At 37.3% G+C, this 17,901-nt stretch overlaps 3 protein-coding genes across 3 annotated transcripts in view; all 3 read left to right on the top strand.

Moving 5' to 3' along the window:
• The window catches only part of LOC146714420 (GTPase IMAP family member 7-like), a 3,498-nt gene extending 446 nt beyond the window's left edge, over positions 1–3,052 (top strand). The window contains exon 2 of the mRNA XM_085450899.1: positions 1,455–3,052. Within this exon, the coding sequence (XP_085307025.1) occupies positions 1,455–2,428 (974 nt within the window). The 3' untranslated portion in view covers positions 2,429–3,052. The remainder of the gene's footprint in view (positions 1–1,454) is intronic.
• A 2,909-nt stretch (positions 3,053–5,961) lies between these two features.
• LOC146714419 (uncharacterized) lies at positions 5,962–8,655 on the top strand. Its single transcript, XM_085439904.1, has 2 exons — positions 5,962–5,968; positions 7,064–8,655. Exons 1-2 carry the CDS (start codon positions 5,962–5,964, stop codon positions 8,653–8,655), a joined length of 1,599 nt encoding a protein of 532 aa, XP_085296030.1.
• A 3,670-nt stretch (positions 8,656–12,325) lies between these two features.
• LOC146714418 (tripartite motif-containing protein 16-like) lies at positions 12,326–17,649 on the top strand. The gene is made up of 7 exons (XM_085450898.1): positions 12,326–12,606; positions 14,129–14,503; positions 14,582–14,677; positions 15,391–15,624; positions 16,481–16,643; positions 16,716–16,775; positions 16,859–17,649. The coding sequence occupies exons 1-7, from the start codon at positions 12,367–12,369 to the stop codon at positions 17,383–17,385; spliced, it is 1,695 nt and encodes a 564-aa protein (XP_085307024.1). The 5' UTR covers positions 12,326–12,366; the 3' UTR covers positions 17,386–17,649.
• The last annotated feature ends 252 nt before the right edge of the window (positions 17,650–17,901 follow it).

The raw sequence follows: 17,901 nt of genomic DNA, 5'->3' as shown, positions 1-17,901 counted from the left end.
ATGGTAACACACATTATGCTTATAATTGTGCTAATTGTGCAGTTATGGTTACAGGTTCTCTCCTCGTTTCTACACTTTATTGTAATTATATATAATCTGATGGTAATAAAATTGTTGTGAATTCTTTTGGTCACACTTAAGCCTGAATCTGACATTGTGGCAGGCCGAAACAGCAGGTATAATTCATCTTCAGAATCAGCAAACTGGTGATTTGGAGTAGCTAATCTGACAATGCTGTGATAGAAAATTTACCAAACCGTCAAGTTTGTTTAATGGACTGAGACATGACCTGGAACCCCTGACCTTAAAGTACTCAAAATAGAAGAGGCAACAAAATTTCTTCCATCTCTTCAGTTTTTGATCTTGGGGTCTTTTCAGCATAGTGTGGCTTCTGTAACAGCAGTTTCACAGCCCGTAAAGTGGAGTTTGAAGCTAATATGGCTGAAGAACGGAGAAAACAAAGGGTGACTTGTGACCCTGATCTGTGTGTTTACATTAAAAAGCTTTAGAAAAATAAATGTCTTGTTATTACACTCAGATTAAATTGTTATCATTTCAGGAACACAGCAAACACAGTTTTCACCGTAACTTATTACTGCTTGTTACTATGGCAATAACTCATTACTGTTTAGTGATGGACGTACACAAATTCAGCTGCATGCACTTTGACCATATGTGACACAGACACTCTGCAAATCAACTGTTAACACCATCAATCGCAAAATACAGACATAATGTTTTGTCAGTCAAGCATTTCCAGTTCAATCCTCGAACTGATGTACTTGTCTGTACTTGAATGTTACTGGATGTGATGTCATACATCTGAGGTTCTCAGTTGTTGAAGCCTGTTGCTATTGTAACAATTTTGTAACACTGTGTACTACATTTAACTTACACACGCATGATCTATGTTCATTAGTTTGTTCTTATTGCACCCTCCTGCTTCAGTATGTTTTACAGTTGCAGTTGACCCCACTCCTCATCAGTAATATTCAGTATTGATCTTGGTCTCTAATTTCAAATCCCATCTTAAAACACATCTCTTTAAACTACCAAACTCTGATCATTATCTGTCTGTCACACAAATTTCCCATTGTCTTATTTTAGATGATGCAAAGTGATTTGAAAAGTGCCTGAAATAAAATGCATTACTATTACTATTGGTTTTTATTATTATTATTATTAGTGGCAGCAGTAGAAGCATTAGTATTACTATTAGTAGTAATTTGATTTACACATACAAAATTAATACATTTCCCATCATCTCATCACTCACTTCAGATGAGCACACATCCTCTAAATATCCATTTAACAGGCAATTTCATAGAAAATACATTTACTTAAGCAAAAACATAAAATAAAACATAACCAGCAAATTCAGCAGCAAACCAACAAGACATTTTGAAATTGACTTCTACATCTCTTCATTTACACAAGTGTTTCTTTTCTTCTAGCACTGACTTCAAAGAGGATTGTTCTACTCGGAAAAACTGGGGCTGGGAAAAGCAGCCTGGCCAACACCATACTGGGAGAGAATGTCTTCAACGTATGCCATTCACCCGTTTCTGAAATTAGTCTGCCCCGTTTAGTAATTAGGTCTGTAAATGGAAATAACATCAGTTTTATTGACACTCGTAGTATTTTTGACACAGGCATGTCTGAGCAATTACTCAGGGATGAGATAGTGAGGTGCATGACAGAGTGCGCTCCCGGACCTCATGCTTTTCTCATCGTCCTCAAAGTGGAGAAATTTACACAGCAGGAGCAAGATGTAATCAAAAGAATATGTCAAGATTTCTCTGAAGATGCTATGAAATACGCTGCCGTTGTCTTCACTCATGGCGACCAGCTCCCAGAGGGAACGAGAATCGAGGAATTCATCAGTCATAACAAAGAGCTCAGCAATCTGGTGGAGAAGTGTGGAGGCAGATGCCATGTTGTTGATAATAAATACTGGAAAGACAACAAAGAAGATGACTACAGGAGCAATCGGTTCCAAGTAGCAGAGATACTCAGGACAATAGACAAAATAATTGAGGCAAACAATGGAAGCTGCTACACCAATGAGATGCTACAGACGATAGAAAGTGAACTACAGAAAGAGGAAGAGCTTATTAAAAAGTCATCAGCAAACATGTCGGTTGAACAGATTGCAATTGAAGCTAAAAAGGGTGTGATGAACAAGCTGCTGATTATATTTGCAGGTACAGCAACAGGCGTATTGGTTGGAGCCTTTCTTGGTGTGGCAAAGATGGTCACATCAACTTTTTTGAATCTGCAGGTGCAGACAGATGCAACAGTATCACTGGCTGCACAGAAAGGGTTAGAGGGAGGTCGGTTAGGATATGCTGCAGCTGAACAATCAGAAAGTGCATCGGAAGCCATTCAGAAAGCTGCTAAAGCTGTCCTGGAACACACTGTTAAATAATTGTTAGGATCATGACAACGACAGAGAGTGGACAGCAAAGAGAGCAGAGAAAGGAGTGTTGTTTTCTTATGACTTGTGTAATTACGTTATCAGTAGAGATAGTGGCAGTAGAGGAACTATTTAGGTATTTAGTCAAGGAAAAGTAGCATTTGCTAAACACTTACACTACTTTGTTCCAGTTAAATATTAGCAAGTACAGGTACTTTTCAAGAATAATTTTCTTTATACAATTGGTTATAGATGCTGATGCATTTTTTTTTACAATCTATCAAAGTACATCAATAAACACAGATGTAAAACAATATATTTGTAAAACATTATATTTGTTGGTATTCACTTCTTAATCATTTCTGTCAGCTGTAAGCAGAATAATAAATTACTATGGATTTGAAAAAATATTTTAAGCAACTTATAAATAAACACACATTTTAAGACCTTCAGGAGTGAACTTGTGTAAATGCTTTGATTTAAACTTGATTATGTCATACTACAATTCAATGAAACAGGTACATATTAAACGGAAATGTATATATCTGAATTTATTTCTTTTCTTTTCTTCCAGCAATAAAAAAAAACTATTGATGAATCTTTGTAGTTTCTTAGGGTGAACAATATTATATCGACCTGGGAGCTGGTTATAATATACCGTGATTTGGTATTTATAGTATTTGCTATGCTTTAGCCTTCAAAATGTATTACATTGTCTCTCCTAAAGATTGGTATGTTTTTTAAATAACTCCTTTTACAAGCTTTTAAGATGTCTCCACTCTGTTTGTTTATGAAAGACAGACGGTCCAACTTTCCATTATTATTATGAGAAACCCCAGTATACTAGAAAGACATGCATATGGTAAGGACACAATTAATACCGGTTTTTCATTATAAAGCCTGTAAACACAAATTTCCTTCTTTCTTTCATTTCTTTCAAATCACAGTCACAGTATCATCTATTAAAAGACGCAGACACCACCCCTTTAATCCTTTCTTCTATCCCAAACCTGTGTGCCCATTATGTAAACACAACCACATTCAGCATGTCAGCACATAAGCCACAGACAAAAAGACAAGTCTTTGACAAAGTAAGTCAGATAAATCAAGTCAAGTCACTTTTATTTAAATAGTAAATATAGTTCTGGGAGGAGTTGTTTTAACAATGTAACCATGTCACTTAATCTTCTCTTTTTTTTCTGAGTACAAGTAGATACACGCACCAGAAATAAGCAGGGTGTGTGGGCTTTGTCTCTGAAATATGGTGAGAAGCGGAGATGTTATTTCTCCATGCTGAAAATAAAACAGTTAACGTGGTGCAAGCATCTAAGAAGGAGACACCCGCGGTTGTTTCGTCCTGGACCCACAGCATACTGATCAGAATATATCTTTCAGCTGGCTCTGTTTCATGGAAGAGCTAGAGGAGGTGGCTGGGGAGAAGCTTGGACTGCTGCCCCCACCACCCAAACCTAGATAAGATGCAGAGTATGTATGTATGGACAGACTGACTGTTTATATTTATACTACAGGGGCAGATCTTGTGTCTAAGTCAGTGACCTCTGTTCCTTATGTGTACTACATAAGTCCACTCCTATGCTGTACTATTTCACTATCATCTCTCTATCACACAAATAACTAATACATACAGCCTGAAATTTCAATTCAACAATATCAGAGAATTATAGATTCTTTTGTTCTTCAAAGTATCTATCATATCTACCAGATATGGTGTCCAACATTAGAGGTATATCATTCCTTTGGCCTCTGTATGATCCTGTTACACAAGATGTCATTTGTAATAGATCCAACGTGATATCGTAGTTTACTTAAGTAGATAAGAGACCAGGCCCCACCTCACATTGACCTTTGTCATATTATCATCACATTTCACTTTTGGCTTATGTGTCCAACGTTCATAAAATCTTAAAGGAATAAAAGAATTTTACATTGAAGACTATACATTCTCGTGATTGTCATACTGTGATCAGACATAGCCTTCTTCTTCAACCCCAATGATTGGGAAAATCATGTAGGAATAAAAAGAAATGTCAGTGTAAATCATGATATGGTCCAGAGTGTCGATTCTGACACACAGAGGCCTACTAGTGGGTCCAAGGACAATTGTAGTACTCTGTCATTACCTTTCCACATGAGCCTCGTGCATCAGGAGTAGTCTTTCAGCCTCTGTTTGCAATGTTGTTTTACCTTATCTGTTCTGTACTCCAGAACTTTATTGTTAGAACAACCAACAATGTCCACACATCTCATTATTACAGTTTTTCTTTCTGTGTAAAGGGCTGTAAGACAAACCTTTAGTTTTATTTTCAGTCTTAGTCAGGCATGCTGTGTAATTAAAGATATGGATTACGGGAATTATTTTAATCAGTGTATCTTTGTTATCATAGTTTATGGGTTTGAATGCTCTGATGTACTTTAGAGGTATGAGTTGGGCACGTAACTTTGATCTCTAAATATGATAAAAGTTGCACCTATAGGGTAGTTTCTGGGCATTTCACTTCTGCTTCACAGAGAATTTGTCTTTTCTGAACCAAATAGTTGCTCATCACCACTTAACTGGCCACGAGTGTGTTTGCAAGTGTACTAGTATCTGTGTTGTATGCTGTCGCCAGGTTGCAGTGAAACAAGATATATAATATAGAATACAAACTTAATAATGGCATTACCAACACCAGGAGATCCTGATGGTGCAGTATAAGAAGATGCAACTAATAAGTTAAAGGTGAAATTAATCTAAATAGATATATACACTACCAGCCAAAGGTTGGACACACTTTCTCATTTAATGGGTTTTTTTCCGCTCCACTTTTTAACCGCACCTCCGAGTAGAGCCCATATTAATGCCACACAGAATTCCAGTACCAGACACATCTCTACATGAACTGTTCTGGGGAGACAGCGCAAATCAGGCCTTTATGGTCAAATAGCAGCTAAGAAACCACAACTAAAGAAAAGTAGCAAGCAGAAGAGATTTGTTTGGGCTAAGAAACACAAGGAATGGACATTAGACCAGTGGAAATCTGTAATCAAAGTAATCAAAGCAGTGGGTGGCTATTCTGAGGAATCTAAAATATAAAACATCTTTTGAGTTTTTGTCTGTTGACACTTTTTTGTTTACTACATAATTACATATTTCATTCATACTTTAGATGCGTTCAGTGAGATCACAATATAAATAATCATGAAAATAAAGAAAAAAACATTAAATGAGAAGGTGTGTCTAAACTGACTGATAGTAGCCATTGGAGCCGGATAGCAGTGGCTGGGATGTGCCAGGTATTTCAGTGAAACTGAGTTTCAATAGTGGGACCATAAGATATCTGTAGGCTAATCTGATTAAACTTTGTCTCTCGTCTCACATTCACAGGTTAATGCAGTTCAGCATCTGTCAGCCAATAAGGAAGTCAATCAGTATAAGTTTGTAAGTAAAGGTAGAGGCAACCAAATGCAAGCACAGATAAGTAAGGGGCATCAAACACTTAAACTTGAGGATCTATCCACCTGTTGCACTTCTATTTCTTGCCAACATGAATGGTAAGTTAAGTTTGTTTCTATTATCATCCATGTACATTTGCAGCTACTTTATTCATCACACAATATCTTTTTTCCAGATACTGCAATACAAATTTTATTTGCATCGTTGTGACTAAAGTTGTGTTAATAATTCAAGAAAATAAAAGCAATTCTATCAACTGTGCTAATTTATTCTATGTTAACGATGTATTCTTTTTTTTGTTGCTTCCAGTTGGCTCACATTATGCAACATTATGCTGTGTCCTAGTCTCAGGTTATTTAATAAATATCCATAATGATGATTCACTCTGGATGGTAAAGTGCAGTATAAGGAAAGCTGGAACTATATTAAATCACTTTTTTATTGTCACATCACATGTGCAGGCACACTGGCACAGCACATGCGAGTGAAATTCTTGTGTGCGAGCCCCACAAGCAACAGAGATGTGCAAACACAACAACACAAACGAGCAAAATACAAGAATGGCCAACCTGAAACTAATAAATATATGTACAATATATAATAGTGTATGCATTTCTGGATGTGTATACTAAATATTTTCCTACGTGTGTGTGTGTGTGTGTGTGTGTGTGTGTGTGTGTGTGTGTGTGTGTGTGTGTGTGTATACACATTTTTACAAATTAAATAGTAAAAAAATAAAATAATAATAATAATAATAATAATAATAATAATAATAAAATATATAAAATATACAGAGTTGAATATGTGCAAAACAAGTGGCATTTATATACAGTGTGGAGTGCATAATGTTGAAGTTATGCATTGTGAAGAGGCTGTGGCAATGTAATCCCAAGATATTATATATGTAGGTAATGTGTAAGACATAATGTCCTACATTTCTAGTTCTAATTTCTATGAACTTTAAATTTTCTCTATAAACTTGACAGAGACATAGATAATATACTTTTACAGCAAGTGAGCAGAGTGTAATATGATTACTGACTGAGACTGTCATGCTTGCATGAAGCATTTTTGTCTCTGAGGAATAGAGTTGAAAAATAACTTGCCGATAACAGTTGCAACATTAGAAATGATGCAATAAACAAAATGGTAAAAACTAAAAAAATACTCTGAAACCTTTTTTTTTTTTGTAGTGCCACCAACACGGAGGATTGTCCTCCTCGGGAAAACGGGAGCTGGAAAAAGCAGTGTTGCAAACACTTTATTTGGAGAATCCACGTTCAAAATGGGCCATTCCCCTGACTCAGAGACTAGCTTTTGCATTTCCAAGTCCAAACTCATTAACAGAAGATCCATAACTTTGGTTGACACGCCCGGCTTCTTTGACACAAGCGGATCAGAAGAGGACATGAAGCCCAACATACTGCAATGTATTGTTGAGTGCGCTCCTGGTCCTCATGCCTTTATCGTTGTTCTTAAAGTGGAGAAATTCACAGATCATGAAAAGTCTGTCATCGAAAACATGTTCCAGTATTTCTCTGAGGAGGTTTTACGATATGCTGTAATTCTTTTCACTCACGGTGACCAACTGCTGGAGGAAATGAAAATTGAAGAGTTCGTCAGTCAGAGCAAATGCCTGGCTGATCTCGTTCAGAAGTGTGGAGGCCGTTGCCACGTTATAGATAATAAATACTGGAATAATGAGGCAAAGAATGAATACAGGAGCAACAAGTTCCAAGTGGAACAGCTTCTCAAAACCATTGATGATGTAGTGATGGAAAACAAAGGTGGATATTATACTAATGACCTACTACAAGCAGTAGAGACAGAAATACAGAAAGAGGCAGAGCGTATTAAACAAACATCACAGACTATGTCTTCAGAAGAAGCCAGGGAAAGAGCTAAAAGTGGAGTCTATAAACAGCACGTGGCTAAATTTGCACGCATCGCAGGTAAAGGTCTACTAATTGCAGCTTTGCTTGGTGGATTGGAGTTTGCTCCACTTGTACCTCTAGCTATAAAAGGAGTCAGTACAATCAAACAAGCAGCAAGGAAGAAGAGAATAGAAACAGTGTCAAAGGAAGAAACAAGTACAGGAGTAACTGCGGTAAAGGCAGGAGGAAAAGCACAAACACAGTCAGTATCTACACCGAATAAAGGAACTCCAACAAAAGAAACAGCAGTGGAAAGGAGCGTTGCTGGAGCAAAAACGGGAGCTGATATTCTCTCAAAACTACTTAAAATTTTTAGGAAGACAAATGAAGAGGAAGTGAGCGCATCAATAACAGACGAAGCAGCGACACTGGAAGAAGAAGCCGAAGATGCAGAAGCAGAAGATGGAACAGAGGAACTAGTCGAAGAAGAAACTGGGACTGCAGAAGTTTTACCAACTATAGAAACAGATGTGCCAGTAGAAGAAGAAGAAACTGAGCAAGTAAAAGTGGAAATGACACAAGAGATGACAACATCAATGACAGGAGAAACACCAGAAGTGGCAGCAGTACTGGCAGAAGGAGAAGGAGCAGCTGCGTTGACAACAGGAGTCGAAGAAGAAACAGTTGGGGCGGTGCTGTCAGCAGCAGAGGAGGCGGCTGAGGAGGTAGCGTTGTCTGCAGTGGGGGAAGCTCTTTCAGTAACAGTAGAGGGCATGGCTGAAGCTTCAATTGAAGGAGTGGAAATGGAAGTAGTAGAAGGAGCTGCTGGAGTAGTTGCGGAGGCAATAGATGGAGTAGTACAAGTGATGGATGTAGCTGTTAAGGTAGCTGAAAGCTGTTGCGTACAGTGAATCAACCTGTACCAACAGAATTTCTGCTTTCAGCGATTCAACTCGACTATTTCTATTAAAATTATTGTAACACTGGCAACAATGGTGTAATCACTTACATCCCTGTAATGGGTGGTATGAGTTATAATATAGATCTAGTTGAGGCTGGCTCTTAATAAAAAAAAAAAAGCAGTTAAGACATTGTTGCTAACATTTTTGGCTTTACTTTTGTGTTTTTAAAATGGATAGTGTTTCAAATACAGAGATTTAATTTCTTCTTTTTTGTTAAATATAAAACTATTGATTGTATTAATTTCATCTATTAAGAAAACATGATCTGGTTAGGCTGGGAAACATTATAGCAGAGTTTTCCTTTAAACCATCTCAAGGATTTTATCTAGTAATGACAGAAATAATTATATTCTTAAAATGAAATTTTAAGATTACATTTTTGATGAAAAAATATAGTTAAAACAAGCAAACGGTTATAAAAGATCTGACTTGAGGGCGGATCAACCCTGGAGTCTTTTCTTGTCTGGGCAACTAATATCACAGGTGCATTAAACTGTGTCTGTCCTGTTTCTCCACACTTTTACCTTCAGTTTTCATCTCCTACAATTTGTCAGATTACAGCTGAATAATTAGATTTAAAAACTTCAAAAATGCATTTAAGCTGGGTAAATGATGACCACAAAAAGTATAAAAATAAATGATATATTTTGAACTTCTATTTCATTAATAATGATGATATAGTTTGTCATTTTTTTATTTCTTTCCTTCCTGTTTTGTTAAGGTAAACATGTTGCTCAGCACTGACACATGTTCATTTTCTTCGCTTAGGTGGATTAAAATTAAAACTCTGTTCTTTATTTCCATGTTGCCATAGTGAATCATGGTTTATTATTGATTTTATTTAGAGGTCAGACATTTGTAGGTCTGTTGATGTAACAAAGATTACTCAGAGAAGGGAAGTTATTAACAAGAAAAGAAGCACAAATAGAGGGGGAAGCTCAAGCAATATAAAGTTGAACCTGGGAGGACTCATTAACTACAAGTTGTAAAAAGATGACTTGGCAACTGTTGTTTCACTAATTTGTGCCTTCTTGTCTCCTCGTCCTGCTGCCTATGAGGGAAAATTTATCTTCAGCGTGTCTTGCTATAGTTTATCACAAGTTGTGAAACTGATATGGAGGACAGAGGAAAGAGGAAGCATGCTAGAGGAGCTATAGTTGTGTATGCTCAGGTGTGTGTTTTATTGAAGTGTTTTGGGGTTGTTTTAACTATAACAGAGCTGTGGCACAAAGCTGGAATGTACCAGTCATGGTGGGAGGACTCAGCAGCCAGACCTTTTTACCTAGAAGTCATTTCATTATTTAAGATCAAACTTTGTACCCTTCACTGTTCCTATAAAACTTTCTTGTCTCTTTGTGCTTTGTTGTGAATTTAACTGAAAATTAAGCTAAATAGTTGTTTAAAAATACATATATTTTAAATGTTGATCAACAACCTGTCATTTCTTATCTAGTGAATTTTTATTTTTATTCATCGCCTTTTGGGAGAAATTATTAGAAGCATCCTGTTTTACTTTAACTTTAGCGTGTGGGCTAAAAGTAATCGGTATGTTACTGCTGCTTAGAGGCTGCAGAACAGATAACCTGTAACTCTGATAAAGGAGCTGTTCTGATAAAGTGACCCAATTAGGGAATATTTTTAAAGTCTCCTATTCCACATCCTCCAACGAAACTCATCACTTTAAGTAACTGAAAATGTTCTCTGATGTGAAGCTCACAGTGAGGCATTTAATGTTGCAGTGTCATTTCCAATAAAACAAGCCCAAAAAAGGAGTGTCTGGTGAATGTTCTGATATCCAAAAAGAAAAATCTTCCACTTGAATGAAAATTTGTTGATGTTTTCAGGCATGGCCCTCAACTTACTAAACCACCCCCCTGCAACTGTGTCTCTGTTCTTAAAGTGGTAAGCACCTATTTTATCTCCTAATCACAAACAGTGCAATATGATTGTCTTGGCCCTGAGTAAACATAACTGAAATGTGCACATTACTACTCCTGAAATTATCAACAACAAATCTCTATGAAATATGAATTAAACATGAGCTAAATATTAAACTCAAAATATACAGTAGGGATTTTGCGCCTACAGCAGCTGGTGACGTGTAGGCGCAAAATCGTGTTGCTCAAACAGAGCCCCGCTAAGATCCATAGAGACGCAAAAGGAGTCTCAATGATTAGAGTCGTAATTACAGTGAGTCACCACTAGATGTCAGCAGATCGCAGGATTTCTTTTCCCCAGACATAATTCTGTTAAACTTTCTGTGCCATGATGACATCCAGTTCAGCAAAAAAGTAACTTTTATACTATTAAAGTTATTTTTCATCTCTTTTATTAAGGCTTTTCTATTCTAAAGTTTATATTAAAACTAGCAGTAGCACTCACTGGCCTATTTATTAGGGACACTGTGACATAGAGATCAAAAAAACTTTAGACATCAAAAATTCAGACGGTTTGATTAAATTACATCTCTGCCTTGTATTACTTGAAGTGCCAGGTAGCTTTGTGGTCACTTTAAAAATCATTCTATCTCTTAAAGTCTGGCCATTAGTGAAAGGCTACTGTGCAAATATTTACATTCATTTTACCTCAATGCCAGTCACATTGTGTCTTTTCTTCATACTGTAGGTATGTGTAGCAGGTGTAGGTATGAGTCTGAAGGTGCAACCACAAATAAAAATTCCTTTGATTTTGATCAATTAATTCTAGGTTTATGCGAACACATCAGTTTGCTGGAAGATGTAAATTACATACTAATCAATGTATATTCATAATTACAATACTGTACTTAAAAAAACTACTGACATCTATCTTTTATCTTTAAATACTAAAAGAATGATGTATTTATTTCTTTATGTGTACATTTATGTATATTCAAATGTACAAGATAAAATCATTTTGGCCAGAGGCTATTAGGTCTTTTTCTTAGGTAGCCACACCCATGTGTGCACACATATCAAAGGTCATAACTTACAGCACTAGAAAACAATCATCATTTGCTTCATGTAATGCTAATGTCTGCAGTATATTGCCTCACTGGGAAATGAGGAAATAACACAAGAATCATATCAGCAATCATATCTGTCCCGCATTTAGCAGGTTAAACTAAAATAAACAATAAAAGACGAATCAAATAGACCAATACGGCAAGGCTGGGTTGGTCGATTTGGTAAAGTAAATCCGTTGGGCATCTTTCTTTGCCTTTAGATAGTAATTCTGATGGCAAAAGAGCCAAACGGGACAGGCAAAAAGAAAACAAAAAACGATCATACCAACAAGAGAAGAAACACCTTAATTACCAGCTTCTCAGCTGTCCCCATCCTGTTCCCATGCATTCGTGTATGTTTTTTTTTTTTTTAACATTTGCATTAACTTTGTAACTTTTTTAAGTTTGATTATGGTTTAAAAAATTAATAAAAAAATTAATAAATAAAATACATAACATTTGCAGGGAACAGTGGTTATTGTTCGCTTTTTATTTTTATATTTGTCATTATTTTAATGTATTAATTTTTTTTAAGTGGCGTTAGCAAGCTTTTATAACAAAACTGTCACATACTAATTGGTTTAAGACTTGCAGAAGTTGAAGCCCCACCCCACATTTCCTTGCGTTTCCCTTCAATTAGTTAAAAACTCCGTTGTGCACCTGTGGATTTCATCCAAATGGCAGAGAAATGGCCGCAGCAGTGTGCCGTCGAGTTGGACCTGTATCAGCTTTACTGCTCGGTATGTATGGACCTACTCAAAGATCCCGTCACCATCCAGTGTGGACACACTTACTGCAGAATCTGCATCGAGGGGTTCTGGGAGCAGGAAAAGGAGAAGGGAACGTACAGCTGTCCTCAGTGTAGGGAGACCTTCAGTCCAAGGCCTGTCCTCGGGAGGAACAACATGCTGGCTGAGGTGATGTATCCACCGTGCTGCTTGGAAAAAAATAATAATAAAAAAAAAAATCCGAGTTAATTAATGTACCTTTTTTTTTTTTTTTTTTTGCTTGTTTTGTTAATTAAATACACATTTACGCCTACCGGTCACGTGGTTAGTGCCGTGTTTGACCCACTCCTTTCTTCAGACCTGCTTTAATTCTTCGTGGCACAGACTCAGCAAGGTGCTGGAAACATTCCTCGGTGTTTTTTGGTTCAACATTTCGTGACAGTATCACACAGTTGCTGCAGATTTGTCGTTTATGTCAGGTTTCAGCTTTGTGCCATGATCTGCAGCTATCTCTCAGATAAGCTCATCTCTTACTAAAGGACACGTGGTGTGTCAAGAAAATATCCCCAACACCATTAAATTATTAATTATTAACAGCAGTCTGTATCACTATCCAACTTGGTTTTAAGTTGGATAGTGATTTTTAAATTGGACAACCAAATCAGAGCAGTGGGGAAGTGCAGTTTTTATCATTTAAGGCGACTGGCAAGAGTAAAATCTTTTCTTTCGAGGCAGCACCTTGAAACCGTGATCCATGCTTTTATTTCTTCCCGCCTGGACTACTGTAACACACTTTATGTGGGGGTCAGTCAGTCATTGCTCTCACGTCTGCAGCTGGTTCAAAATGCTGCTGCACGACTCCTAACAGGAACTTGTAAAAGAGAGCATATAACCCCTGTCCTAGCCTCACTGCACTGGCTGCCTGTGTCTAATTTTAAAATTCTGTTTGTTTTTAAATGCCTTCACAATCTTGCCCTGCCTTACTTCTCTGAGCTTTATCTCCACACACCATGTCGGTCTCTCAGGTCACCTGACCAGCTGTTCCTGTAGGTACCGAGATCCAGGAGGAAGCTCAGAGGGGACGGGGCCTTTTCTATCGTGGGTCCAAAATTATGGAGTACTTTGCCCTGGCACGTTAGAGTATCCTTCACTATCCACTTTTAAATCGCGTCTTAAAACCCACTTTTAATCTTTGGCTTTTAACCTCAGTGAGACTTAGTTTTCCATGGAAATTAAATTAGTTATTTAATTCATTTTTTTTTCTTTTATTTGGCTTTTATTTATATCTTATGTATTTTTATTTTTTGGTTCCTGTGTGTGTGTGTGTCAGTCCCAGAAGATTAGCAATTTCTGAAAGACTGACACCAGCATGTCTGCCACATTGAAATTAGTCTTTTTTTCCATTCTGGTTCTGTCTAATAACGTCCCAGGAGTATAATTTCTTATTTATTTTGGCATGGCATTAGATTTTTTGTAGGCGATTACCACACCCACTGTTGTTACTCCTAAAATATTTTAATACACAACATTATTTTCATAACCAGCTATTCTGTACACAACAACATATTATATTTTTTTTATTATTGCATTTTCTACAGTTTTAAAGAAAATACACAATTGGGATGCTTTTGCTGACTTCATCCTCTTTCCGTTCTAGTTTGATTCTGTTTGTCGTGCAAAACCTTTGACCGCTTTTATTTGATCACTGTAGGTTGTAGAGAAGCTGAAGAGGACAGTAACCCAACAGGCCCGTCCAGCTTCTCCTCTTGCTCCTGCAGGACCAACAGACATTGCCTGTGATTTCTGTTGTGGGACCAAAAGAAACAAAGCCAGCATGTCTTGCCTGACCTGCTTGGCATCGTACTGTCCTGCTCATCTTGAGCCTCACCACAGTTTTCCTGTGCTGAAGCTTCACCAGCTGGTGTCTGCTACAGTGCCACTTAAGGAAAAAATGTGCACAAAGCACAACAAGCTGATGGAGGTTTACTGTAAGACTGATCAAAGATGTATCTGCTATTTGTGCACCATGGACGATCACTGGCGCCACTCAACAGTGTCAGCTGCAGCAGAAAGAGCTGCTGAGCAGGTAAAGATCAATAAAAAAAAAACAAAATGAATCTGGAGTGTTTTAATTTTTCTCTGATCCTGCGGTTTCTTCTTGCAGGGACGGCTTTTTCTGAGTCACTGTGCAGTTAAGCGGAAATCCCAGGAGAGACAAAAAGAGCTGAATGAGCTGGTCCAAGCTGTGAAGGACTTCAAGGTGTGGAAATAAGACTAGAAACCAAATATCTCTACTGACCACAGTGCTGTCTAGTACATGTTGTGCTTTGTGGTAGTGTAAACTCATAAATTACTTGGTTAAATTCCAACTACTGCGTTCAGATTAATACAGCTTTCATAAGAATAACTGCCTCCTTAATGTGCTTTATACCATAACATGAAGACCCTACAATCATACAGAGATGATACATATGAGTTATACAGTTTTGTTTTGTTTTTTTCTATTAAGAGCATTAACAGGCTTTAATCCTGTATCTTCAATGTACCTAATACAAGAGATTCAGTCAGCAAATGGAATTGGCTGACTGTGGCCCATTTCATCTGTGTGCAACAGGCACATAGTTGCATGTACACTTTGAGATATTGTTTACATGGAAACTTTTCACAGTGAGTCAAGATGCAAAGTAAACTGCAGATGAACCACGACAAACACATTTTTAACAATAAACCTAATTGGTCACTTAAAGGAGCCAATGTGGACAACATAAGTAAAAATAAAGCTCTCCAGAAAACACTTGGAGTAAAAATCAGAAATTAAAATCCATCAATGAGACACTAACTATTACATATTTACTAAATGCAGTGGCTACATTTTATTTTCTTTATATTGGTTTATGAATTTTGCCGCAGTTTTCTAAATTCGCCTCCAAAAAGTATTTTTTTCCTAATCTAAACCTTCCTTGTATAAAACAGATTTATTTTCAGACTGCAATGAAGTCCAAAGACAAGCTCTTTGATGAGCTGATCTCCTCCATACAAAAGCAACGTACTTTAATAAAGCAGCTGATTGAGACTCAAGAGAAACTTGCAGTTGTTCGGGCAGAAGCTCTGCAGCTGCAGCTGGAGGAGGAAATCGCCAGGCTGAAGAAAAGAGACGCTGACCTGGAACAGCTTTCTCATACAGAAGATCACATTCATTTCATTCAGGTAGGAAATGTGTCTTTTGTGTTGTAGGCCAACTCATGTTTCTTTCTAAAATTCTGTCACCATTTAGACTCTATATTTAATTCAGTGTTTTATAACCAAAAGGTCACATCTGGAGCTATAAAAGCTCTAATGGTTGTAGAGGAAAACCTGTTTAAACATTACCTCATGAAGACATAAACACTGCACTATCACTATTTTGTTAATTGCTATGTTTTGTAGCGCTCATTTCATGTAAGGCCATCAAAGCTTCCCACCCGAGCAAAGAAAAATCCAGGTGAAAGAAACCTAATGTGAAACATGCAGTTTGAGCACACATTGTAACTTCTTGCTGGGGAGTTTATGAGGATGCATAAATTTGATTTAAAATGTGTTGCTGTGCAGCAAATGTTCATCAATGAATATGAGCATTTACATTGAAAAAATGAGAGGGAGGATATACATTTTGTATATGGTGCACCATCTCTCGCTCTCTGTATGTATGTATATATAAAAACACTGCAGAGAGTAAAATTACTGACAGTCCACCATTGTACAAATGTAGAAATTAATTTCACTGAAACAATGTGGTGCCAAGCATAGAAAAATCTGCACTTTGAAAAATACCCGTGTACATGTGGACGTAGCCTGAGAGCCGATACTGATGGAGCCATATTAGAACAAGTCTTGAAAAACTAGATCTATTGTAGAAATACTTTTTTGAGAAAAGCAGGGAGCTGAAACTTTGCACACATCCTATTGGGATTTTTTTTTCTTCTTTTTCCTTTATAGTTACACATAAAATGTTTTTATTTAAATATGTTATATGTTAAAAAATTAAATTTCAACATCTTTTTTTTTTTTTTCTTTTTTTTCCCAGCTCTTCCAGTCTCTCTCCATCTCATGTGAATCTCCAGACTTGCCAACAGGCGCTGTTGTTCGTCCTAAACATTCAGTGGAAACCGTGACCGAATGTCTGACTCAGCTGAGAGATGACATGAAGAAGCTTCTGGAGACCACATGGCCCAAGATCTCTGCAACAGGTACCTGAGAGAAATATCCATCCACTTGATTCCACTTAATCCAGTATTATTCATTTATTTTGTTCCTATCAGTTTTTGGTATAAAAGTTGTGCTGCCACCTGTGCCAAAGACCAGAGAAGAGTTTTTGTGCTGTAAGTATATCAGTATATCAAAGCAGTAATCACTTACTAAATACTTGAAGGCTGATGATATTCCTGGTTTGCTTGTCCATCAGATCACTGTCCTCTAACAGTGGATCCCAACTCGGTCAACAAATACTTGGACCTTTCACAAGATTCTCAACGAGTGACGAGTGGCTACTATGAGCATTTTCATTTATCTCACTCGGACAGGTTTGGAGGTGTGAAGCAGGTGCTGTGCAAAGAGGGTTTAACAGGGCGGTGCTATTGGGAGGTCAGTTGGAGTGGTGGCGCCTGGTCAGTGGCAGCGTCTTACAAAAACATCAGCCGGACATCATTTGACTCGGAATTTGGGAAGAATGACAAGTCCTGGTGTTTGGAGTGCTCTGCAAAAGGATATACTTTCAGACATAATTTAGTAGCAAAGGCGGTGTCAGGTCCTCGTACCTCTCAGATTGGCGTGTACCTGGATTACAGGTCAGGTACTCTGTCGTTTTACAGCATCTCTGACATCATGACTCTGCTTCACAAAGTGTGCACAGTATTCACTCAGCCTCTCTATCCTGGCCTTGGGCTGAAGGAAGGAAGCGCTGGCTGTTATGCAGAAGTGAAGAAGTTGTGATGCCAACTTTTTCACCTCTACCATGTTGATTAATGTCTTTCAAGACCTAAAATAAGCAGTGAAGAAACCTGTGAGTGACTCGAATGACTCACACTGTTTGGATGTTGAAAGGCGTGACTCTAGGTGCTCTATCCTCACCAGGCAGGTGTAGAGTTGTGGTTCTAGATTAGAACATTGGAGAAATAAAATCACTGCTAAGTAAATGTAAGAGTTTGTTGCTTTAAGTAATATCATTACCCCGGGTTTGTTTTTGTTTTGCTTTTTTTTTTTTTTTTTTTTTTTTTCTTAAAAGTGACTTTGAACGGTCACTTTATAAGCTACATGCACCTAATTGTCTTTGTTCTGTTTTGTCTTTAATGCCTCGGGGAAAAAGTGTTACATTTGTGTTGGTGTATGGTATAAAATATAACTGCTAAAGAAAACATTTGTCTGAGACTTTTTAATGTCAGAATTAAAATATTCACAATAAAGAGCAGTAATTCAGTGTCTCAGATTTTGGCGAAACACACAACCATG

This window comes from Copadichromis virginalis, linkage group LG3 (assembly GCF_057382275.1).
Source record: "Copadichromis virginalis isolate Kocher_CV1m ecotype Utaka linkage group LG3, C_Virginalis_male_GT1.1, whole genome shotgun sequence".
NCBI lineage: Eukaryota > Metazoa > Chordata > Actinopteri > Cichliformes > Cichlidae > Copadichromis > Copadichromis virginalis.
This window is presented reverse-complemented; position numbering and strand designations above follow the sequence as displayed.

Coding starts and splice junctions, on each gene's coding strand:
- LOC146714418 (XM_085450898.1), top strand. CDS start 12,367: ATGGCAGAGAAATGGCCGCAGCAGTGTGCCGTCGAGTTGGACCTGTAT. Junction 15,625..16,480: donor ATCACATTCATTTCATTCAG/GTAGGAAATGTG, acceptor TTTTTTTCCCAG/CTCTTCCAGTCTCTCTCCAT. Junction 16,644..16,715: donor GCCCAAGATCTCTGCAACAG/GTACCTGAGAGA, acceptor TGTTCCTATCAG/TTTTTGGTATAAAAGTTGTG.